Source organism: Molothrus aeneus, chromosome 15 (assembly GCF_037042795.1).
Source record: "Molothrus aeneus isolate 106 chromosome 15, BPBGC_Maene_1.0, whole genome shotgun sequence".
NCBI lineage: Eukaryota > Metazoa > Chordata > Aves > Passeriformes > Icteridae > Molothrus > Molothrus aeneus.
The window spans coordinates 932,131-954,709 of NC_089660.1; the positions used below are offsets into that span (position 1 = coordinate 932,131).

General features: G+C 51.5%; 1 protein-coding gene across 1 annotated transcript in view; it reads left to right on the top strand.

Moving 5' to 3' along the window:
* The first annotated feature begins 16,349 nt into the window (after positions 1–16,349).
* NR3C1 (nuclear receptor subfamily 3 group C member 1) overlaps positions 16,350–22,579 on the top strand; it is a 62,554-nt gene continuing 56,324 nt past the window's right edge. Inside the window, exons 1-2 of the mRNA XM_066559964.1 lie at positions 16,350–16,434; positions 18,248–19,436. Coding sequence (XP_066416061.1) covers positions 18,262–19,436 — 1,175 coding nt within the window. The 5' untranslated portion in view covers positions 16,350–16,434; positions 18,248–18,261. The remainder of the gene's footprint in view (positions 16,435–18,247; positions 19,437–22,579) is intronic.

Here is a 22,579-nt window from a genome sequence, read left to right on the forward strand (position 1 = left end):
GGCAGTGCTGAAACTGCTCTGGGCGCAGGTAATTGGGTGCAGTGGATTTTCCTGGCAGCAGGAAAGCAGAGGGGAGCATCCACCGCTGTGCCTGGGAGCTGGAGCGCAGCCTCCCCGTGCTGGAGCCATGTTCTGAGCTCCCCGTGGCCTTTGGGACCCTGTGCAGGTGTCACCAAACCTGCAGCCAAATGAGAACAGCGCTGGGAAGAGCCCTGAGTGCGGCCCAGAGCAGCTCCCTGTGCAGCCAGGCTCCGTGTGACGGTGAAAGCTCCCCATGAGCAGCTGGGGTGTCCGTGGTTCAGCCAACACCTTTGTGCTGGGGAGGAAACCAGGGCTGGGCCAGGCTCTGACCCCTCCAGGGGCCTTCCCTCTGGGAATGCTCTGCACCGAGCACCCCAGGAGGGTCGTTTGCACTCACCTCCAAGTGTGGCTGCTCAAACAGCCAAAAAGCAAACAGAGATCCAGACTAGTGTGCATAGATTTGTCTTGTCTGGGGTTTTATTTCAATGGCCTTTTTTTGGCTGCTTCTCCCAGCTCAGGGGCACCTGGAAATAGCATTCCTCTAGGGATGCCCCTTCCTGAAAAACCATGGTGGGACGCTTCAGAAATAATATTTGTGTTTAATGATTAATTCCACCTAATTCAGAGAGTTCCACTGACCTCAAGCACAGGTAAAGCCTTCCTAGGGAATGGAAGACATTGGCTGTGGTTGGAAGCATCTCTTGTGTTATGTTTAACCTGGAAGTATTTAATTTTGGAGATAATTTGAAATGATGTATTTTGCTTTAGAGATAACTTGGAAAGAATAATTCCAGTAAAAGGATCTGTGGTTACAGCACCAGGCTTGTTTCTTCAGAGCTGCTGATACTGATGGAGTCAAAGCTTATGCACTCTCATAAAGCAAATGAGTGATTCACAGGCTCCATCTCTGCACAGCGACTCTATTTATATGATCCCAGAAATTATATAAATACTGTGTTAATCATACATCTGCATTCGCTTTGATGGCAAGGCAATTATTTCTCCCTAGCACAGTCCCGTTCAGCGACTTCCTAATGCTCCAGAGATTATTTATTTCAGAAAAAAATGCTAAATGCACTTTAAATGGTCAACACTGTATTGTCCATGCTGTCCCTGTCACCCCCCAGGCGCTGCCAAGGGCTGGCACCTCCAGCGTCAGGGACAGCAGGGTCCCAGCACTGAGCTCACACTGAGGGCTGCACGCGGGCAGGACAAAGGGCAGCCAGGGCCACACCTGCAGTTCATTCTCCTTTTTTTGCTTCCCCTGTCCCCTGAAAGCCCCAACACTGATTTAATGCCCCGTTTCCCCTCGAGGCAAGGCTCTCGCTGCAGTCTGGGCTGGCAGAGCCCTGCTCCCTGAGCAGCTGGGCACTGCAGCCCTGGCAGGGACACGGCTGCTGCAATGGCCCAGCTGCTGTCCCTGCCATTGTCACTGCCAGTCCTGCAGCTGCCTCCTGAGGCCTGGCCCAGCACGGCTCCTCCTGTCCCTGCCCAGCAGCGCTGGGTGCAGCCGGAGCCTCCCCTGTGCTGCAGGTGCTGCCGGGGCTGAGCTGCCTGCACGGCTCCATCACCCCCACACACGGGCTCTTTTTCCCTAAAGATGAAAAGAGCAGCTTCCTTAGAAGTTCCTTATTAAATGCATAATCTTGTTGAGCAAAACCATCTTGTTTTTAACTCGTTTTAAGGGCCTTGCATCGCGTATTTGTTCGTGCTTGATCTACAAAGTGATTTAACTTTTGCAGAATTCCGTGGGTGTCGAGGGTTGTTTTCTCAGGATTTTGTCTTGGGGAGATTGGAATGGGAATTATTGCAGAGACAAAGCAAAGTTCCCAGTGCCAGGCAGGCTCTTCAGGCGTTTGTGGCCTCAGACTTTGCTGTAAATGCGTCGGGTCAGTCCCCAAAATCTGGGGTACAGATGGGACCCCACCCGTGCTGGACTCTGGGCAGAGAGGAGGACTGAGAGTTTAGGCTGTGTTTTACTGTAAATTGAAACGTAGGACCTGGAAAATTGTGGCTCCCAAGCAGTGAGGATTGCTCCCACCTCCCCAGTGCCCCTCCAGGGAGCATCCCTTCCCCAGCCGAGGGCAAACCCCATTCCCCTGCTGTCCCTGGGCTGGCCGCATTCCTGAGCTAATTGCACAGCAATTAAACAGTGCCCTGTGCATGAGGTGTTGCAGTTGCAGTTCTGTCTCTTCTTGTTGACCGTGCCAGGATTCATCCCAACTCCATTTCTTGGAAAAGATCTCTGCAGGAGTGGGAGCCATGCACCAGGGTAGGTTCAGGCTCCCCATCGTGGGTGATTTACTGACAGCATCCTGCTTTGGCAAACAGGAATTTCAGTCATTGTAGCTCCTTAAAGGAAAAACAGAGCTGACACCCAGATCAAATATCTAGACTATATCAAATATTAAGGTTGTTCAGGTACTAGTTTAAATTACTTAATCTTTATTCCTTTTTAAATTTTTTTTCCCCAGCACTAATTAATATCTCCCTAAACCCTTGGAATTCAACAATTTCATATCTATTTTAGCCAGGCAAAAGCCTTTAAAAATATTCTCCTGCTATGTTAGGGAAGGAAAAAAAGAAAGAGAAAAAAAGAAAAACAATCTACCAAAGGAAGGCTGTCATTAGATTACTTCTGCAGCCAGAGACCATCTTGCTCTTAAAATATATCAAAAGCCCCTCTCAGTGAACCGTGTACATTCTGTCCCCAAAGATCTCAGAGCAGCAGTGACCTCAGAGGGTCTATGGAAGAGAAGCCCTTTATGTCTGAATGAGTGTCCTGACATATGATGAAGAGATTGCCATGGCAAATCTGCATTTCTTGCTGTAATCAGAGAAAATAAGTGAATAAACCACATAAGTCTGAGTCATAGTTACTGCTGCTCAAGGCTGTAGTAAGCCCTCGCTCCTGTTGCGTGGCCAGAGCTTTTCTAATTTAAAAAAAATAATAATAGATTATTAAATTCAAATAAGGCCATTTAAATCCAGTTGGGTTCCCTTTGCCTTGCAGGTTTAGAAATGTTCAATTATAGCACAAAGGAGCCCAACCCCAAGGAGCTGCTCCTGCAGCTCCCAGCACACACAGAGCAGCAGCCATGATGGGCCCCTTGTGCTGAGCCCCCTTTCCAGAGGGAGCAATCCCCTTTGTGCTGAGCCCCCTTTCCCAATCCCCTTTGTGCTGAGCCCCCTTTCCAGGGGTGCAATCCCCTTTGTGCTGAGCCCCCTTTCCCAATCCCCTTTGTGCTGAGCCCCCTTTCCCAATCCCCTTTGTGCTGAGCCCCCTTTCCCAATCCCCTTTGTGCTGAGCCCCCTTTCCAGGGGTGCAATCCCCTTTGTGCTGAGCCCCCTTTCCAGAGGGAGCAATCCCCTTTGTGCTGAGCCCCCTTTCCCAATCCCCTTTGTGCTGAGCCCCCTTTCCAAGGGGAGCAATCCCCTTTGTGCTGAGCCCCCTTTCCCAATCCCCTTTGTGCTGAGCCCCCTTTCCCAATCCCCTTTGTGCTGAGCCCCCTTTCCAGAGGGAGCAATCCCCTTTGTGCTGAGCCCCCTTTCCCAATCCCCTTTGTGCTGAGCCCCCTTTCCCAATCCCCTTTGTGCTGAGCCCCCTTTCCAAGGGGAGCAATCCCCTTTGTGCTGAGCCCCCTTTCCAGAGGGAGCAATCCCCTTTGTGCTGAGCCCCCTTTCCCAATCCCCTTTGTGCTGAACTCCCTTTCCAGAGGGAGAAATCCCCTTTGTGCTGAACTCCCTTTCCAGAGGGAGAAATCCCCTTTGTGCTGAGCCCCCTCTCCAGGGGGAGCAATCCCCTCTCAGGATGAGAACAGCCAGGGAGAGCTTTGCCTTTGGCTCTGGTGTGTGATGGTACCCACGGCAACCTCCTGCTGGTGTCCCTGGGGGTGTCCTACCTCCACAGCAGAGCCTGCTTGCAGCAATTTTCCCCTTCTGGGATGAGCCCCTGCAGAGCTGCTGAAAACTGGCTAACCCTTGGAGCCCTGGGGCACCAGGTGGAGAGAATCCTCATGGTTTTATCTAAAATGCTGGAGTTTTATTCCGTTCTAATGGTCCAGTCCCAGGAAATGTTAAATCCAATATCCAGCTCAGGATATTCCATTATTCTGTGGATCCAAGAAGGCACTGCTGTTCCCTCAGAGCTGCCCCCAGTTTCTGGCTGTCCCTCCCATCCTGGGGCTGCTGCGTGTCCCTGATTTCCCTGTGCACCAGGATCCTGCAGGATCCAGCTGCAGGATTTCAGCTTCACCCTTCCCCTGGATGGTTGCAGTGGAAGTGCAGAGCTCTGCTCTCAGCTGGGACAGGGACCAAGGGATGGGGATGTGGGCAGGGACTGGGCGAGCTCTGCCAGGCCAGAGGAGGAGTTTGACCTCATCCAGGAGCTGGGAAGGTCTCAGAGGGTACAAACATTCCCCAGATGACAGGCAAAAGTCAAGCCAGCAGAACGATTGGAAAGCTCTGGGTAGTGGCAGATTGTTTCTGGAAGTGGAGAAGTGGCAGTGTAATGGGAACGGCAGGTTTTCTGGGAATTCTGGATGTTGTACAAAAACAGCTCCTTTCAGACCCAGCAGACAGAAGCAGAATAAAATAGGGGTTTTGAGTGGAAAACTGCCAATTATTCCAGATTGTTGTGATAGTTTAGTGATTCACACAAGACTTTTGTAGACTATTAGGGAGAACTCCTTCTCCAAATGCTCTTCAGGGTACAGAGCCTGTTTGGGAATAATGCACATTTGGAAAGAACTCTTCCATGCAGTTCTTCTGCTTCCTGAGGGCTTTCAGTGTCTCAGCAGGGTGGGCAGGGGGTGGCCACCAGCTCTAAGGGTAACCCCAGGGGACAGGACCAAGGTGGGGTTGTGGACAGCCCTGGTGTGCTACTCACACCCAAGGCAGGGTGGGAGGAGTTTTACCTACAGCTCTGTGGGTAAATGAAGGTAGTAGCAAAAAAAGAAGCACTATATTGACTCATTTTTACCTTACTTAAACTTCTCACTAAAATATGTGAGTGATAGAATGTGCATGTGGCATCAATTCTGTTTTAAATGCCAAAAAATTTCCATACAGTTTATAGAAACCACAACAGATCTTTAAAACAAATGATTTTGGTGTTTTTTCTTTACAATTCTGCAGTGTTGGCAGTTTAAGGAATCTGAAAATTGAATCCATCCATCTGGCATTGGGAAAACAAACAACATATTTGTCTCTGTTCTCTCTTCACTCCAAAGCTTAAAGATGTGAAACACAACCAAGTAAATGTGACACGGGAGGGGAGGGAGGGCTGAAATCCCTTACCCCTCAGGCTATTAGCTTGAACAGGTTCTAAAGACAAGATTTGACTCATTTACCAAAATTCCTCCTTGCAACTGAGACATTTCAGAAGTTACAGAAGATCTGAGGAGTGCAGAGAGTGTAAAATGCCAGGAACTGATCCGACAGTGCTGGGGTCAGAGCTGTCCTCTCCAAGCAGGGCTGTGCTCCCTGGAATGGAACCACAGGGGACACATGCACCCACCCTGGCACCCTTGGGCTCCATGGAGGCTTTTCCAAGCAGGGCAAACAGCAGCAGAGCTGCTCCCAGGTAATTACGTGGGACACAGTGATGTGGAACTGCTGGCTGCAGTGTCCTGGGTGCTCCACAGCAATGCTCTCACCCTCAGCGTTCACCTCTCTCCTCCACCACGCTCCTCAGCCATCTCAGGGGCTGATGGAGAGGTTCTACCATCACTCTTTCTCCTTCTGGACATGGGAGGAATGGCAGCAGAGCAGTGATAATGTCTCACCAGCGAGTCCAACTGGTCCCTCCACGAGTTGTGCTTATCAGGAAAATGCAACAAGCCAGAGATTCTCTTCTTCCATGTGCAGAATGAAACAGTTCCAGAAATTCAGCTCCCCGTGAAGTGACAGTTCCCAGATTGCCTCAGGGCTTTGTGCACTGGGCTGTCCCTGCTTCCAGAGGTGATTTCGTCAATTTTTCTGCTCTGGGCTCTAACAGTTTACGTCCATCAGGAAAGCTTTGGCTGTGGAGAGCGGGTCCTGGGGCTGTGTGTGCCCTGAGCCTGTGAGCTGGAAATCTCAGGGACTGGGCTGAAGATGTAGCATCCTCTCAGGGTGAAGGATAGGCCCGATACTGCTTCCCTCTGGGAAGGTGTTCTGGCCTTCCACAGAAGGAATCACATCCTTCAGACCCTGATTACATTCCGAGGACGGCAGGCGGAAGCTGAGGCTGTCAATGCTCCTTCCTGGGTTCAGGTCAGTTGGGAATGGATCACTGGGAACTTGCTAAACGAGAGAAACTGCAAAGAGTTAATCTTTATCAGAAAAGCATAAGCACACTTAAGTACACATCATGGCCACATTATTTCCATTAAATTCCCTCCTCCCATCTATAACCTTGGTCACATAATCAGGAATGAAAATCATTATCTATTTCATTCACATCTGTTAGTAATTTTTTTGAAACCTCCTTTTAATCTGATTAGAACATCTCCTCTAAACCAAACAAATTCTAAACTCAAGGCTAAAATATCAGGTTAGCTTAGTAGTCCACGTAATATTTTCATTTTCTCTTCCTAATTGAATTTGCACATTGATCCACGTTACTGTTCTCCTGACCATTGTTATCAGCTGTTTCCAAATGCCAGAGGTGTGTGATGCTCTGGGAACACACTGACAGCACACTGCTTTTCCAGCCCCTGCATCCCCTGTGCCTGCCCCGCTCTGCCACCCCTCAGCCCTCGGAGGATTCTTCTCTGTACTCCCTGAAAACCTTGTCTGAGATGAGCTCTTGGGGTGAGCCAGGCTCAGGGCTGTGAAGGGACACCCCATCCCTGCCTGAGGCTGTGAAGGGACACCCCATCCCTGCCTGAGGCTATGAATGGACACCCCATCCCTGGCTGAGGCTGTGAAGGGACACCCCATCCCTGCCTGAGGCTATGAATGGACACCCCATCCCTGGCTTAGGGCTGAGAAGGTGTTATGAACAAGGGACACCCCATCCCTGGCTCAGGGTGTGAAGGTGTTATGAACAAGGGACACCCCATCCCTGGCTCAGGGTGTGAAGGTGTTATGAACAAGGGACACCCCATCCCTGGCTCAGGGTGTGAAGGTGTTATGAACAAGGGACACCCCATCCCTGGCTCAGGGTATGAAGGTGTTATGAACAAGGGACACCCCACCCATTCTCAGGGATGTCAATGGACACCCCATCCCTGGCAGTGCCCAAGGCCAGGCTGGACAGGGCTTGGGCCACCCTGGGACAGTGGCAGGTGCCCATGGCAGGAGTGGGACAGGACGGGCTTTAAGGTCCCTCCAACCAAAGCATGCTGGGTTCTCTGGCTCTAACTCTGGGACTGTCCTGCCTGGCAGTGGCAGTACCGGTGAAAGAGAAGAGAAGGCAATTCAGGGCAGTGTCTTCCCCTCCTCCTGGGTGTCCCCACTGCTCTGCAGGGCCTCAGGCTCAGCAGGCAGCAGGACACTGCGAGGAGGAGCGGGCACAGGCATCGTGTGTCCATCCCCTCTGCAGGGCTGTGGTTTCCTGTTTTCTCTGCCGTTATTTAGAGAGGTCTCTCTCCCAATAAAAGCAGCCAGCGGTCCCAGGGCTGGGCCGGGCTGGGCACCGCGGGGCCCGGGCTGCCGTGCCAGGGCCCGGGGGCACGGCCAGGAATCACCTGGGAGTTTCACTTTCGTTCTGCCGAGGAGAGCAGATGCTCCCAGGCGGTTTCGCTCTGTAGAAACCCCTCGGTAAAGCGGCTCAAGAGCCCGGTGGGAGCTGGTGCAGCGCTCGGGGAAGGGCAGGCCCAGAGCCCCAGCCCCGAGCCCCCGGGCCGGCATTGCGCTGCAGTTTGCTCTCATCTGGCCTCCAGCTCAGCCCTTCGGGCGCTGCAGCCATAGCAGAGTCTTGGCAAGGACACCACACTGTAAAGCTTTTATTTGCCTTTTGCAGTTGTTTCGGGTCCTGTTCCTTGTTAAGCAGTAATGAAGGAAGTCAAACACTGACCTTGCGTGTAAGCACTAAAGAGCCTTTTGGGGCACTCTAACAACCTCCGAGGACTCCTGTAGTTCTTCACAAGTCTCTATAAAGTTACTGTTCATAATCTGCTTTTTCCCTCCTCTCTGATGATGACTGAGTTATTTTAAATTAGTATTTATCGGTTTATCAGTAAATATTTCTCCGTCCCATCCATTCATTGGGAAGTGGCCTCTGACACTGGTCATTTAAGGTGCAGGTGCCCCTGCCCATGGCAAGGGGTTGGATCAAAATCATCCTTACTGGCCAGCCCAAACCAGTCTGGCATTCCCTAATTCTCCAAACATTTCCTTTGGCTCTCCCAAAAAGAAATGCACACTGTGAGCACTCAGAACGCCCTGAGGAGGCTGTGCCCACGGACCTGGTGGCTGTGCCCTCTGTGGATGCAGGGCCATGGCAGGGATGCTGGCACGCCACAAATCCCCGTGTGATGGCAGATCCTCTCCTGCAGACAAATGATGCTGCAAGGCTCAATACTGGACTGCTCACAGCACCCAGGGAGCTTCAGCTCCTGAGAGACGTGAGAAACTTTTGTAATAATTCCCAGCGAGTGCTGAGCCTCAAGTTCTCTTCATCTCTGCTAAACCTTATAAATCATCACACCTGCAGGACTTCTGCCATCACGCAGCCCCTTCGGCTGTGACAGCAGGGGTGTGGTTGGCTCCTACCTGCAAATTAACGAGGAGTTCCACACCATACCTGAAAAACCAGAGAAGACTTGTTTCTCAGGAGAAACATTTTTTTAGAAAGTTTTGCATTGATACAGAAGAGTCCAAACCTGCAGCTTCATTAGTGCCTCTAAGCCAATTAACCTCGCTCGTGTCCTCCTGGGGAGAAGTTTGCAAACTGAGGAGTTCAAATCCTGCCAGCGAGTCTGTGCTTGGGCAAAAGCCCTGGCTCCTCCTCGCTGCTGCAGCTGAGGGCTCTGTCTGCAGGGTGAGTCAGGCTCTTGCTCCTCTCAGCAGGAATCTCTGATTTCCTGGTGCTGACACCCGCAGCAGAACTGGGCCTTCATCTCTCTTTGCTGGGTTTTAATAAAAGGTCAGGCTCCTTCTCTGCTTTCTCGCCCCTTCAAGGCAGGTTAATGTCAGACAAATTGAGCTGCCCAGAGAAACAGAGAGGATCCTTTAAAGGGTCAAAAAGTGGTTAAAATGTGGAAGCAAAAGGTAGGAAGAAATAGAGAAATAGATCATTTCACAGCTAAGTGGAGTCCCACAGAGATCCCTGCCATTCCAAATACTCATAAATGACTTGGAAAAGGAGAGGAGGTGGCAGGAGGTGGCAGGAAGTGACAAAGATGTCTGCTCAAAATAAATTATTGAAACCCAAAATCTAAGTGTAAAGAGCTGCAGAAGTACCTGACCAGTGTCTGAGAGAGTGAACAGGTGATCAAATGCCAGGCTGAATTTATAATGCACTGAAGATTATAAGGCACACAAGGAAAAGCAAGGAAAACAAATGAGTATGTGCCATGACAAGCTGTAAATTAGATATTGCCACTGGAGATACGGAGTTTTTCTGAGACAAACTCCCCTCTGGCTTTCAGAAAAATCAGCTGGAATGTTCAGAATGATGAGGGAAGGGAGAGAAAAGAACTTTGTGTGATCATGTCTTGTATAGTGTGTGTGCTTCTGGTCGTCCCTCTCAGCAAGTATATCCTAGAATTAAAAGGTATAGAAAGGACCAGGCAATAGGATTAGGGTAAAACAGCAGGTTTGGAGAGCACACACTCCTGCTGGATTCCGTGGTGCTGGAGCCGGGGCTGAGGCTCCTGTCACTGTGCCTCTGCCCCTGGGGAGCTCTGTGACACAAGGTGTGACACCACAGGACACACGTCCCTTCTGCTCCCAGCGCCAGCGAGGGAGAACAGGAGCTGCAGGGGGCTGCCTCCAGGCTATTTCTGAACAAAAAGTGGGAGAGGCCCCGCTCCTTGAAATATTTTAAGTGAGGCTGTTTCTGACAGAGCTGCTGCTTATTTACACTGAAGTGCTTCAGAGCCACTCGCGAGTCTGGGTTTCACTGCTGCTGGCAGCACAGAAACTCTCAGGTGGCAAAATAACCACCTGTTCTGGAGAGCCTTGTGTTTCCAGAATGTTTAGGCTGTCTCTAAACTCATCTTTAAGTAAGATAAGACAACATGATTTTCTTTTTGTTTGTTTTTTCTTTTCAGCTCCAATTTCTGTGATGTCAGTCTGATGACAAGCACAATCCCACAGAGGAATTTGGTGGTTTTTTTTAGTCTTTTGGTTTTTTATAATATCTTCCGACTAAATCACAGAAAATGCCCATTTAAAACAGCAGTGCTTTGAAAGTTATATCCATGTAAATATTGGAACAACAAAACACAGGGAGTAAAGAGGATGAAGCTCAAAGGATAAGGACAATTAAGCTCTTTTTCTATAAGAAATTAAAAGATTGAGACCTTGCATCAAATTAATTTCTACCATATTCCCTTCTTGTCTCCAGAAAAAGCATTTTAATTTTTTATGTCCCATCTCCTTACTTAACTCCCTTTGAATTCTCCCATTTTGGGTTTGTAATATTTAGGAAAAGGTTTAAAAATCCTTTCTTCATATGGCACTCATACTGCAAGTCCAAGAATCCTTCCCCTTGGCCCCTGGGATTGCCTCAGGCTCTAATTTAGGAGCCATCCAGGGTACTAAACATGGCAGAGTTTGGAATTATGGGTTCAGTTTGAAGAGGTACTATATCTCTTGCTGTAAAGGCAGATGTTTTAAAAGGCAAGTGGCGTTTCATAAAACACACTTTTAGTGGTAACATTTTTGTTTTGCTCATACCTTTACTTACATATTTCACTCCTGAGTCCGAGCTGAAAACTCTGCCAGTGTCACAGCTGAATTTGTTTCATTAGTGAACCCAGCTGCACATAACTCTGCTTTATTGCTGACAAGCCCTGGATTTATGGAACGTGCTTTGAAATCACCAGCATGGGGAAGTAGGACTTGCTTTAAAACAAAAGAGGTGTCAGCCTGCTGCATGGTGCACTTGTGCACTGGATCTGCCATGGTGCAGTCACGTGGGAATGCCGTTCCAGAGTCCTGGGAATACCCAGCTCTGCTCACTCTGGTTCAGCACTGCCTTGGCAGCGGTGTTAAACTGCCCCTGTGCAGCAGCAGCAGCACCACAACATCCCAAAACAAACAAAGGAGCTCCCAACACTGCTGTTCATCGTTTCTGCTTGCCTGGGCTCCCTGCACGTGGCAATTCATGGCGCTGCTGAGCCACATCAGGCCTTCGATGATTCACCTGTCCCGGTAACTTGTCCCTGTCCCCAAGGACAGCTGAGCCGAGGTGACCCCGTGAGCTGCCATCGGGTCTCTGTGACACAGGGAGCTCCTAACACCCCCTGCCCATGGAGGGGCTGCCTTGGCAATGCCACAGAGCCCAGGCTCCACTCAAATCTGTGTGCCACTGGCTACTGGGTTTCAGCAGGCATTGTGCTGCAGGAAAAAATAGGGCTGCAATCAAAGGTGGCTCTCTTCTAGCAGGCATCCTGTAATTAGCTCAAGTTTTCTTTTTTTCATAGAGAGGTCTTGATGCATAAACCAAAGGTTTCCTTTTCCTTACATGTTGTTGCCAGATGTTTCTGCAAAGCTTCAGAACAACAAAGTTGTTTGTGTGTACTTGCACATGACTTCACCCCATGCCTGTCAAAAAGTGCTCCTCCTCCTCCTCCTCCTCAATTAACCCAATTAATTCCTCTCTCCCATTCTCCCCTCCATTTCTGACCACTGCATTTCATGGTCTGTCCGTCCCAGCACCTTGGAGTTTCGGCCCTTTGTCACAGATCCCACAGGAATGGGTTGAGCTTCAAGGTCCCTTCCAAGCCAAGCCATTCCATGATCCTTTAGGGGAAGGAACAAAGGGATTCAGGATGAAGCAGATCAATGCATGAAAAGAGGAAGGAGGTGGGAAGGAGAATGTCACAGAGGGAGAACTGCAGAGTGGTTCATGAAGAAGTGAAGGACCTGGTGGGAAATCAAAGCACAAAATAGACCACAGCAGACAAGGGCTACCCTGGGAAATACAGGAAAAAACATGGTAAAAATAGGAAAAATACCAGGAATCATTAGTGCGAGGAGGAGTTAGGAGGGCATGGGCCAGCCCCTCTGTGCCTCACTGTGTCTGACAACAGCTAATGGCAAAAGCACACTTGGAGTGAGCTCAGAGCCAGGAGCCTCCCCTGACAAGCACGTGGAGGATGCTGTGATGTCCTGCTGGTAGAGCAGCAGCTCCTGAGCTGTGGGAGCCACAGCTGGGGAACATCCTTATCCCATTCTGGCTTCCCTGCAGAGCTATTGACAGGCTGCAGGCACTGGCTGAGCCACTTTGATGTATGCTCAAGAATTAAACAGAATTACTCCCAAGCTGATAGGAAACAAAACACAGCTCCTTACAAGGCAACCGAGATCTTCAAAGATTTGGGCTTGGGAAGAGCCTTAGACACTGGGCATGTCACTGCCCTTTTGGGAGAGAGCAGATTGCAGAGGGAGGAGCAGGAGGAAACTGTAAAACTCTGCTTTACATGAGCTGTCTGAGGCACAGCTAAGGAGCTGGCATTTCATAGGAAAAGGCAACACAACCCTTACTTTTGGAAGTACTTCCAAGCAGGCTTAAGGACTTTAGGAGTTGTTATGTGTGGAGTCCATACAGCCGTCATTCCATAAGTGCAAACTCTGATCTTTCCCCATGTGACTCCACGCTGAGATGCTTCCTGTGGCCCACGTTCTGCACGCTCCCTTCTGTCAGATGTGACAGGATCTGCTTATCTCCAGGTGCCCCCATTGTCCATGCTGACCCCAGGCAGATTTATGTCAGCGTCTGGCAGCCAGAGGAGTTCCCTTCAGATGTTCTTTCTGACCTTTGGAACGCTCCACACAAAGCTCAAAGTGGCTCCCGCTTCCATGAATTGCCTGATCTCCTCAATGAAAGCCATAATTATGTTTTAATGATTTAATAATATTCTCCACTTCTATATTTTAAAGTCTATATTTAGTGTTTTTTAAGGTCAAGGCTCATTATCTCTGCAGTGTTATTACATTGTGGCGTAGGAATGTGCAGCCATTTATAGATTTTTGAAATCTGTAGTATGACAATTGGCACCACTGTCCCTGCGGCTCCCCAAAATTCCTGGGGCTCTGGGCTCCCACCAGACATGCACTTACTTGAAAAAAAAATCATGAGTTTTTTAAAGCCTAACTTACTCCACGCATTTGTGTAAACTAGCAAAGATGAGTTGCACTTAACTCTGACCACCATCACATAACACACTGGAAGTTGTTCTGCATTGGATACACGTTAATGTGGTAAAACAGCCAGAACACACAGCTTATCAGCTTTTACATTACATGTATTTTTACGGTGTGGGAGTGTCCTGGGGAGGGGAGGTGGTTTGTGGGGTGGTTGAGCCCCAGAGGGCTGTGGCAGAAAGGTTTGTGCGGCTCCAGGGGCGGCACAGGAGGATCCATCCCCGTCACTGCCCCGCGGGACGCTCCGGGCCGCCCCCGCCCCGGAGCACCTGGAGAAGGGCGAGTCTGTAACATTCTTTTCCCAGTTTTACAGAGGCAGAAGACATCTGACGTTTTTATCCGCTCCATTCAATAGAAAACCCTTTAAAGGGACCCGATCTCAGGGACAGAATCCGGTGCGGACCCGGCGCGGCTGCAGCGCCGGGCGGAGCGCGGCCGGAGCTGCGGGGACACACCGGGAGCGTCACCAAAAGAGCTGGCACTGAGCGATGCTGCAGCCAGCACCGAGGAGAAACAGCTCGGGAGAGGGGGCGGCCGTGGCCCGGGCAGAGCCCCTGCACACAGCCCTGCCCCAATTCCCGCAGCGGGAGCTGAGCTGGACGTGCCCGCACCCCCAGCGCTGCACTGAGCCCCGGGCTGGGCGAATTCACAGAATCACGGCACGGCTCGGGCTGGAAAGGACCGAAAAGTCACCTCGTTCCACCCCCTGCCATGGCAGGGACACCCCCCACTGTCCCAGGCTGCTCCAAGCCCCACTGTCCAGCCTGGCCTTGGGCACTGCCAGGGATCCAGGGGCAGCCCCAGCTGTGCCAGGGCCTCACACCCGCACAGGGTACAGTAAAATTCTGTATAATAACTAAAATCGGGATCTTTTGGATCAAAGGTGACATTAAGATAAAGAATTATTCATTAGAGAAGGAGTGTTCTCCCCATTACTGTACAAACCCAGCTGTAATTAAGCATCTGGGTGTTTATAAACAGATGTTCTCATCTAAATGTCTTCGAAATAAACAGCTTCGTTATTCCAGTTTCCCCAGACTACAGAAGGAGCTACAGCTCTCCTCCAGGCTGATGTTCTCCCACACGTACACTAATATTTGAGTTCCCCAAATTGCAGGGGTAAGAGGCATCCCCAAATGCAGGAGAGTTCCTGCAGCAGGACATTCACAGAGCAATAGAGTAAATCTCCCAGGTCCCAGCAGCACTTTGGGATTTCATGCTTTGAGAGAGATCATTGCCTTTATTGAACAGCCAGCACCTCTGCAACAGCCCTGCACTGGTGACAGAGGTTTCACAGCCTCTGTGAACACTCTAACTTCTGCTATTCCAGTTCCCTTGCATGGGAAGAAGCATTTCCTGAGAGCTGTAAATCCATTGCATCATTCAAAATGCACTGCAAGACAGTTTTGAGGGCTGCTTTAAACACATCTTTTAAAAATGGGGAAGAGCTACAATTTTTAGAACCATTTTTCACAACTTGTGGGGGAAAAAATAATGTTAATGTAACATTTTGTGCATGTGTTTTGCATTTTAAAAGTAAAACAACTGCTTCCAAAAGTCAATGTGGCCCGAAAAAAACCTTATAATTAAAAAACCCACAAGATGATATATAATTGTGCTGTAAAATCTCAATCTTGTCCAAGCCTCTGCCAAGGCAGGGTCACCTGGAGGTGACACAGGAACATGTCCAGGTGGGTTTGGGATGTCTTTAGAGAGGAAACTCCAGCCCCTCCCTGGGCAGCCATTCCAGTGCCTGCCACCCTCCATGGAAGGAAGTTCTTCTTCATGTTGAGGTGGAACTCATTGTGTTTGAGTTTATTGCTCCTTGTCCTGTCACTGGCACCACTGAGCAGGGTCTGGCACCGTCCTCTGCCAGCCCTTGGAGACGTTTGTATGGATTGATGGGATCCCTCTCAGTTTTCTCCTGACTAACCCAGCCCAGCTCTCACAGACCCTCCTCCATCAGAAAGATGCTCCAGACCCTTCAACATCTTTGTGGCCTCTGCTGGACCCTCCCCAGTCACTTCTTGTCTTGCCTGTAGAGCAGAGCCCAGAGCTGGACAAGGCTCTAGCCGTGCCATGCCGGGAGCATCTCCCCTGCGGGAGCATCTCTCCTGCCCTGCTCTGCCCTGTCCACTCTGTCCTGCCCCGCTCTGCCCAGCCCTGTCTGCTCTGCCCGCTCTGCCCTACCCAGCTCTGCCCGCTCTGCCCTGTCCAGCTCTGCCCATCCTGCCCTGTCCACCTCTGCCCATCCTGCCCTGCCCACCTCTGCCCGCTCTGCCCTGTCCAGCTCTGCCCATCCTGCCCTGTCCACCTCTGCCCATCCTGCCCTGTCCACCTCTGCCTATCCTGCCCTGCCCACCTCTGCCCATCCTGCCCTGCCCACCTCTGCCATGCTCTGCCCTGCCCAGCTCTGCCATGCTCTGCCCTGTCCACCTCTGCCTATCCTGCCCTGCCCAGCTCTGCCATGCTCTGCCCTGTCCAGCTCTGCCCCGCTCCGGCCCGGGCCCGGCTGCACTTGCCCGTCTCGGCCAACAGGTCGCACCGTTCGCCCTCGGCTGGGGCTGCCCCGGAGCCGGGCGGCGGCGGCGGGGCCGGAGCGGGGCTGGGCACGGCACAGCCGAGCCGAGCCGAGCCGAGGCGAGCCGGGGCGCGGAGCAGCTCCGGCCGCGGCCGCCCCTCGCCGAGCCGCTGACTCCACTCCCTCTCCACGTCGGGGAGGCGGAGGGAGGGAGGGAGAGAGGGAGGGGACGGGGAGGAGGCGGCCGCCGCCGTCCTCCATTTTGTGGCGGGGGCAGAACCGCCGAGCGCGGCGCTGCCCGGCGGAGGGACGGGGCGGGGAGCGCAGGGGGGCGAGGTCCGCGGCGGCAATTAGCGCTAATTAACGGAGGGGGCGCCGCGGCGGCGGGCGGGGACGGGTCAGGGTCTGGGGCCCGCGGGAGGAGCAGCGGCAGCGGCCGGAGCGGCATCAGCGGCGGCGGGGGGAGCGGTGCTGCCGCCGCCGCGGCCCCGAGGGGCGGCTGTTGATCCCCCCCAGCCGGCTGCCGCCCCCGCCCGGGGCGCCATGGCCGTGGGCGGCTGAAGGAGCCCCAGCGCCCTCCCCCGGACGAGGTAAGGGCGGCGGGGGTCCCGCGGGGGCTGTGCTTTTCCCCGGGAACTTGCCGGGGGGGGTGCGGCGGTCCCCGCAGGAATGCCCGGGGCGGGGGGACCCGGGCCGAGCCGCCCCCGGAGGAGCCCGGGGCGGGACGGCAGCGGGAGCGGCGGCGGGGCCGCCCCGGCGGGGCGCGGGGACCCCCGGGCCGGGCCCCCGGTGTCCGTGTCCCGGGGGAACGGGGGGCGCGGGCGGGGAGCGCGGCCGAGCCCCGCGCGGGGCTGCTGCTGCTGCTGAAGTGGGTGTGCCAGGAGACGGCTCAACAGGTCCCGACACATTTCTCTGAAAACTGTACTTTGCAAAGGCGATTTTATTGCAATCCGGCGGTTTTAAGTATTTGCAGCGTTTTCCGCCCTTGGGCAGACTCTCGCAGCTGATTTTTGACACGTTTCCTACGCTGGATGATTCGCTGCCTTGTTTCTTTTTTTGGGCGTTGGGGGAATTGTCAAATGAAATAACTACCTTTTCCCTCCCCTTCATGTAAAAAAGGAAGAAGGCAGCGCTGGAGGTATTCTTGTGTTTTCTGTATTTTTTCCGGTCGCTGTCGGGTGTCCACCTTAAGCAGCGCAGCTGCGCTTCGGGGCGCTCCGCGGGCCGCGCTCGGGGCTGCGGCTGCCGGCGCCGCGCTCCCCGGGCAGCGCGGACGGGACCCCCGCGGCCCCGCTGCCGGGAGCTGCTGGCGCTCAGCCGCTCCCGCCCGGGACGAGCTCGCCCGGGCCACCTTAAGGTTTTACACGTGGGGCCTTTTTGCCGCTCGCAGCCTTAACTTTGCACACAGAAATAGCGGCGGGGCCGCGGCTGTGGCGGTGTCCCCGTGCCCGCGGGAGGGGACAGGCTGGCAGTGCCCCCCGGGCTGCGGCAGAGCGGGCTGGGCGCTGCCGGGGGAAGGCCGGACACCGTGTCGGAAGTTTGCCGAAGAATTTACAGTATTTCTCCAAATATTTATGCTCTCCGCTGAAAAAAAAAAAAAAAAACAACCAACCATGTAGCAAATACAAACATCTGAAACTTACGAGGTTTGTTTTCAGTGTCGGGTGTGTTTGGAGAGTAGCCGTGAACGGGTAGAGTGCTGGAAGCTAATAAAAATCCTGCTTTATTTTTAGCTAGGTTTTATTTATAAATTTGAGATGTATTTAAAGAATTATGCGGGGTTTACTGCGAGATGGGTGGGTTCCTTTTTAAGACTGAACCCGTGCAAAGGTGGCAAACGATGCGTTTTGTGGTGGGGAGGTCGAGTCCTGGGGAATGCCAAACCACGGAGGTGCCGCCTCTGGGCGCTCCGGACCTGCTCTGCAAGGGGAGAGCTGACTTGGAAAGGTGGCAAATGTTCTTTTTGCCCCGCTCAAGGTGTAGTTAAATATCAGAGAAATTTACCTGGCAAAATTTGTAAACGGAGTCTTTCAACAATTCTTAATTTCCTTAGTGCTGGGATGGGTGACAGAGCTGGAGAGTGCGTGCACAGATGTCACGTGCTGTAGCTTGATTCCGAGTTGTGTGCAGGCAGACTTACCCCTTCCTCCAGGTTTAGCAAAGCTTTAAAATACATAGTTCCTCCTCACTAGACAGAAACCAAAACCTAAAACCCCCTGAAAACAAGGGCAGTGTGTCTGAGAGACATGGCACGTGTCAGCCCCGGAGCATGGTGTGCCATGCCCTCGCTCTCAGAGCAGCTGAGCCAGGTTCGCCAGGCGAAGGATTTAGACTTTTCATTTTAAAGCTTTTATTAACGTGTCCTTGCTGTGCTGACTTTGACTGCTTCTCATCTTTTTATAGTTAATGGTAAAGTAATGGATTCCAAAGAATTGCTTAACCCGTTGGATCAAGATGAAACCAGGAAAAATGCACTCATCAGTACCAAAGGAGGGATCGTGATGGACTTCCATCCACCCTTCAGGGGTGGAGCTACTGTCCAAGCCCCTGTGTCTACATCTCCTCTCCCTGCATCTTCTCAGTCAGATTCCAGTCAGCAACCTGCTTTGGCTGACTTTCCAAAAGGATTAGGAAACAATGTGCCTCAGCCAGACCTTTCCAAGGCAGTGTCGCTCTCGATGGGACTGTACATGGGTGAAACAGACGCAAAAGTGATGGGAAACGACCTTGGATTTTCGCACCAGGGCCAAATCAGCATCTCTTCTGGAGACACGGACTTCAGGCTCCTGGAGGAAAGTATTGCGAGCTTGAACAAGTCCTCGAGCCTGGCCGAGGACGCCAAGGGAACCGCGTCTTCTGAGGTGCCGCTCGAGCCGGATTTCCCAGGCATGGCCGGGCGCAGCGGCCCCGTGGAGTCGGGAGCTGCGGTCCAAGGCCAGGTGGGCTCGAATGGTGGCAACTTGAAGTTGTTCTCTGAAGACCAAAGCACCCTGGATATCCTCCAGGATTTGGAATTGCCGCCGGTGTCGCCGGGCAAGGAGCCCAACGGGAGCCCGTGGCGGCTGGACCCGTTGCTCGATGACGGCGGCCTGCTCTCCCCCATATCCGCGGACGACGCCTTTCTCCTGGAAGGAAGTCTCGGCGAAGACTGCAAGCCTCCTCTTTTATCTGACACTAAACCTAAAATTAATGACCGTGGTGACCTTTTACCCAGTTCCAAAATGCCAATGCCCCAAGTGAAAACAGAAAAGGAAGACTTCATTGAACTGTGTACTCCCGGCATCAAGCAGGAAAACATGGGCCCGCTTTACTGCCAGGCCAACTTCTCCGGGTCGAACCTGCTGGGTACGAAAGTCTCGGCCATCTCCATCCACGGTGTCAGCACTTCTGGGGGACAGATGTACCACTATGATTTAAATACTGCGTCGCTCTCTCAGCAGCAGGATCAGAAACCAATTTTTAATATCATTCCATCTCTTCCTGCCGGGTCAGAAAATTGGAATAGGTGCCAGGGATCGGGGGACGAGGCATTGGCTCCACTGGGAACGCTCAACCTCTCTGGCAGACCTGCTTTCTCTAATGGCTATTCAAGGTAATTAGTTTGTGTTGCTCTTTATTAAAATGCTGCAAGTGTGTTTAGCACAGCTCCATGCATGCTGGTTTGTTGCCTGGGCTTTTTTCCTTTTTTTTTCCTTTTCCATTGGGTATGTGTGGATGATCAGACATCACTGGGGAGTGTTTATCCCACAGTACAACAGCAGCTTTAAGCAACTACTCAATTATTGGTATTAAAGGGAAGAAAACTTGAGGAGAGCTGGCATGGTCTAGAAAGTAAATAAATAAAAATAAAACTTCCAAGATACAGCCTAGAGGGAGAATCAAGTATGTGGTAGCAGGATCCAGGCAGTATGGGAGGAAGTATTTAAATGTATACAAAAGCTCCTTCGTTCCCAGGGGTTAGAGGATCAATCACTGTGGGCTTTTTTTCCTTCCTAGCATTACTTAAATGTTATGCACAAAAATAACTTGGTTGCTGGGTAAATTTCTAGAATTACATTTAAGCTGAACTCAAGTTTTCGCTGTGCTCGGTATCGCATTTACCTTACATGGACAAGAAGATTCCGAGTGGGAAACACTCAGCAGCTTGTTCAATAACTGCCTTTAAAGAGATAAGAGTATTTGCAGTCGGACTTAAACATACCTGGAATTTAACTCCAAGCAGGACGGCAGGAGGGGCTGTGGGGAGCTGGGTCCTACCTGTGGCCGGTGCCTTGGCGGGTGTGTTTCCTGGAGTAATGCAGAGGTGCAGCTGTTGCAGGGAAGTGCTGCTGGAGGAGCAGCTCTGGGACAGTTTTGGGACAGCTCTGGGACAGGTGTGCTCGGCTGTGCCACCAGAACTGTTCTGCTTCCCGGGGAACACCCAGCTGTGTGTCTCCCCCAGCTGCTCTGTGTTCCCCAGCTCCTCTCACAAGCAGCGTGTGGCCGCCACAGAAGAGGGGGATTTGTGGAGCCTGTTAGAAAATGGCCCTGCAAGTGCCTATACAGAAAGCTGGCGTTTGTAGGCTTTTAATGAAGGATCCGGTTCAACATTCTGGGTTTTACTGCTCTGCTGACAATTGGATCCCCAGGGTGCTCCCGCCAGTCCCGGGGCTCTCTCCCTGCACGATGTTTGCTCCATTTTCCCATGGCTGGAATGAAGTGTGTGAGGATTCCTTCTTCGTGTCAGGAAAACAACTTTTAGCTTGCTTTCGTTCTCAGTTTCTTTCAGAGATTTTGATTTCTGTTGTAAATGTTTTCTTTTTTCTTTGGAGCGTTTAAAGTTTTTTTTTTCTTTAAAGTGTTTAAATTTCTAATGTAAGAGATCCAGAAAAGAAAATCGAAATCTGTGGCTAGACTCCACCTTGACATGTGAATATTGAGCATGTCTCACCATTTATTTCGACAGACTAGAAATGCTTTGTGCTAACCCTTTGCATAATTTGTCCAATTCCGTGTTGTGTTCAGTTTGTTTCATGGGTGTTTTTTTGAGTTTATTTCCCCTGTTCTCACTGTATCTCCAATGATAATCATAAACTTTGTGTCAAAGCAAGAAATGTCTCTGCGCTGGGGAGGAGGCTTTCAGGGACAGTTTAAATAAGCAGATTGCCCCGAGGTGGTGGAAATGTCGCTTTTGAGGGTAACTCCGAGGAGGTGCTGCCCGGGCTGTGCTGTGCAGAGCTGTGGAGGCAGAGCCGGGGTGGGTAACAGGGGATGTGTGCCCAGCCCAGGGGAGTTGAGAGCCCAGCAGCGTGTCCCGGGTGTGATCCTGCAGGGGTGGGCAGCTCCTCCGGGCTCTGAGCGTGGCACAGCTGTCCTGGACGGGGAGGGCGAGCAGGGGGAGATGTTTGGGGCAGGGCTGGCAGTTCTGGGACAGCGCAGGGACTGTCCTGGAGCATCCCAGCACCAGCTGCCTCCTCCTCTGCCCAGGGTTATCCGTGCTGGGGCTTCAGCATTGACGTTCTTGCTTCCTGCAAGGTCATCTTACATTTTATTGCTTCCTTTTTTTGCCTTATTTGTAAGATAATGGGGTTTTTTTCTTTATGGAATGTGTAAAGAATTTCGAGGTGGCTCCTAGCTGAGCTTTGCATAAAAATGCATTATTCACAAGTTTGTGGAAGCTGTTCTTACTTCCCGAGGATTTTTATACACTTCAACTACCAAGTCCAGTTCTAAAAACAGCATTGTTTGGGTTTGCTTTATTATTTTTGTTCTATAACATTCAGGCAAGTCCATCTTCCTTTTACAGTGTTTGAGGTATTAATGAACTCTGGGTTTGAAGCAGGAATTTTTTTTCTTCTTGAACCTTGCCAGAAATATTTGGTCTAAACTGGGTTAGTTTAAGGTGATGTATTGTGGATTTGTTTGTTTTTCTTGCAGAAGACTTAACAAAATTGGCATTTGTTTTAGAAACAAAGGAAGGACTCTCTTGCCAGGTTCCCGTGGTCTGGTTTTTTTTAGGTACTAAATGTGAGAGGTGGAGGCTGGGATTTTGAGAAGCTTCAGTTTCCAGGAGGAAATACTTTTTGGTGTTTGTAGAATTATTTGTCTACTAATAACATATTAATTGTGGACTGAACATAGGGGAAGAAAAGCTGCAGTTCAGCCCCGGTGTTCAGGTTGTATTTAATCTGCCTGTTTAGTGGGAAACCTGGAATGTTGTTTTCTGTGCACTCAGGCTGGAGTTGATGCCATGCCATTTCTGAGTGGTTTTGCTCCTCCAGGTAGCCCAGCATGCTGGCTTTAATGAGACAAGTGATGATCAGGACCAAGAAAACCAATCAATTGCAGGGAACTGCGGGAGGGATGCGGACGTTAACGAGCAGAATGCAAACTTCAGGAATTTGATTGATGGGAATGAATTGGCAATAATCAATAGGCTGCTGTCAGTGGAAGAGGCAGCTGGGGCTTGTGCTGAGCTGCTGAAGCCCTGAGCTGCAGCTCCTCAGCCCCCAGATCTGAGCAGATCTGGGGAGGCTCTGGCTGGCAGGACAGTTTTGTCTGGCATCCCTCGGGGTCTCCCCTCTGAGCAAGTGCACTCCATGAAGAGGGTGGACAGAATAAAAGGGAGGAAGAAGCAGGATAACAGACATTTTACCTTAGATTGTCCTCAGTGGCAGCGAGACAGCGGCTGGAAGAGGAGCAGATCGTGCTGCAGTGCTTCACTGAGGATCTGGAGGGTTTGCTGGCGTCCCTCTG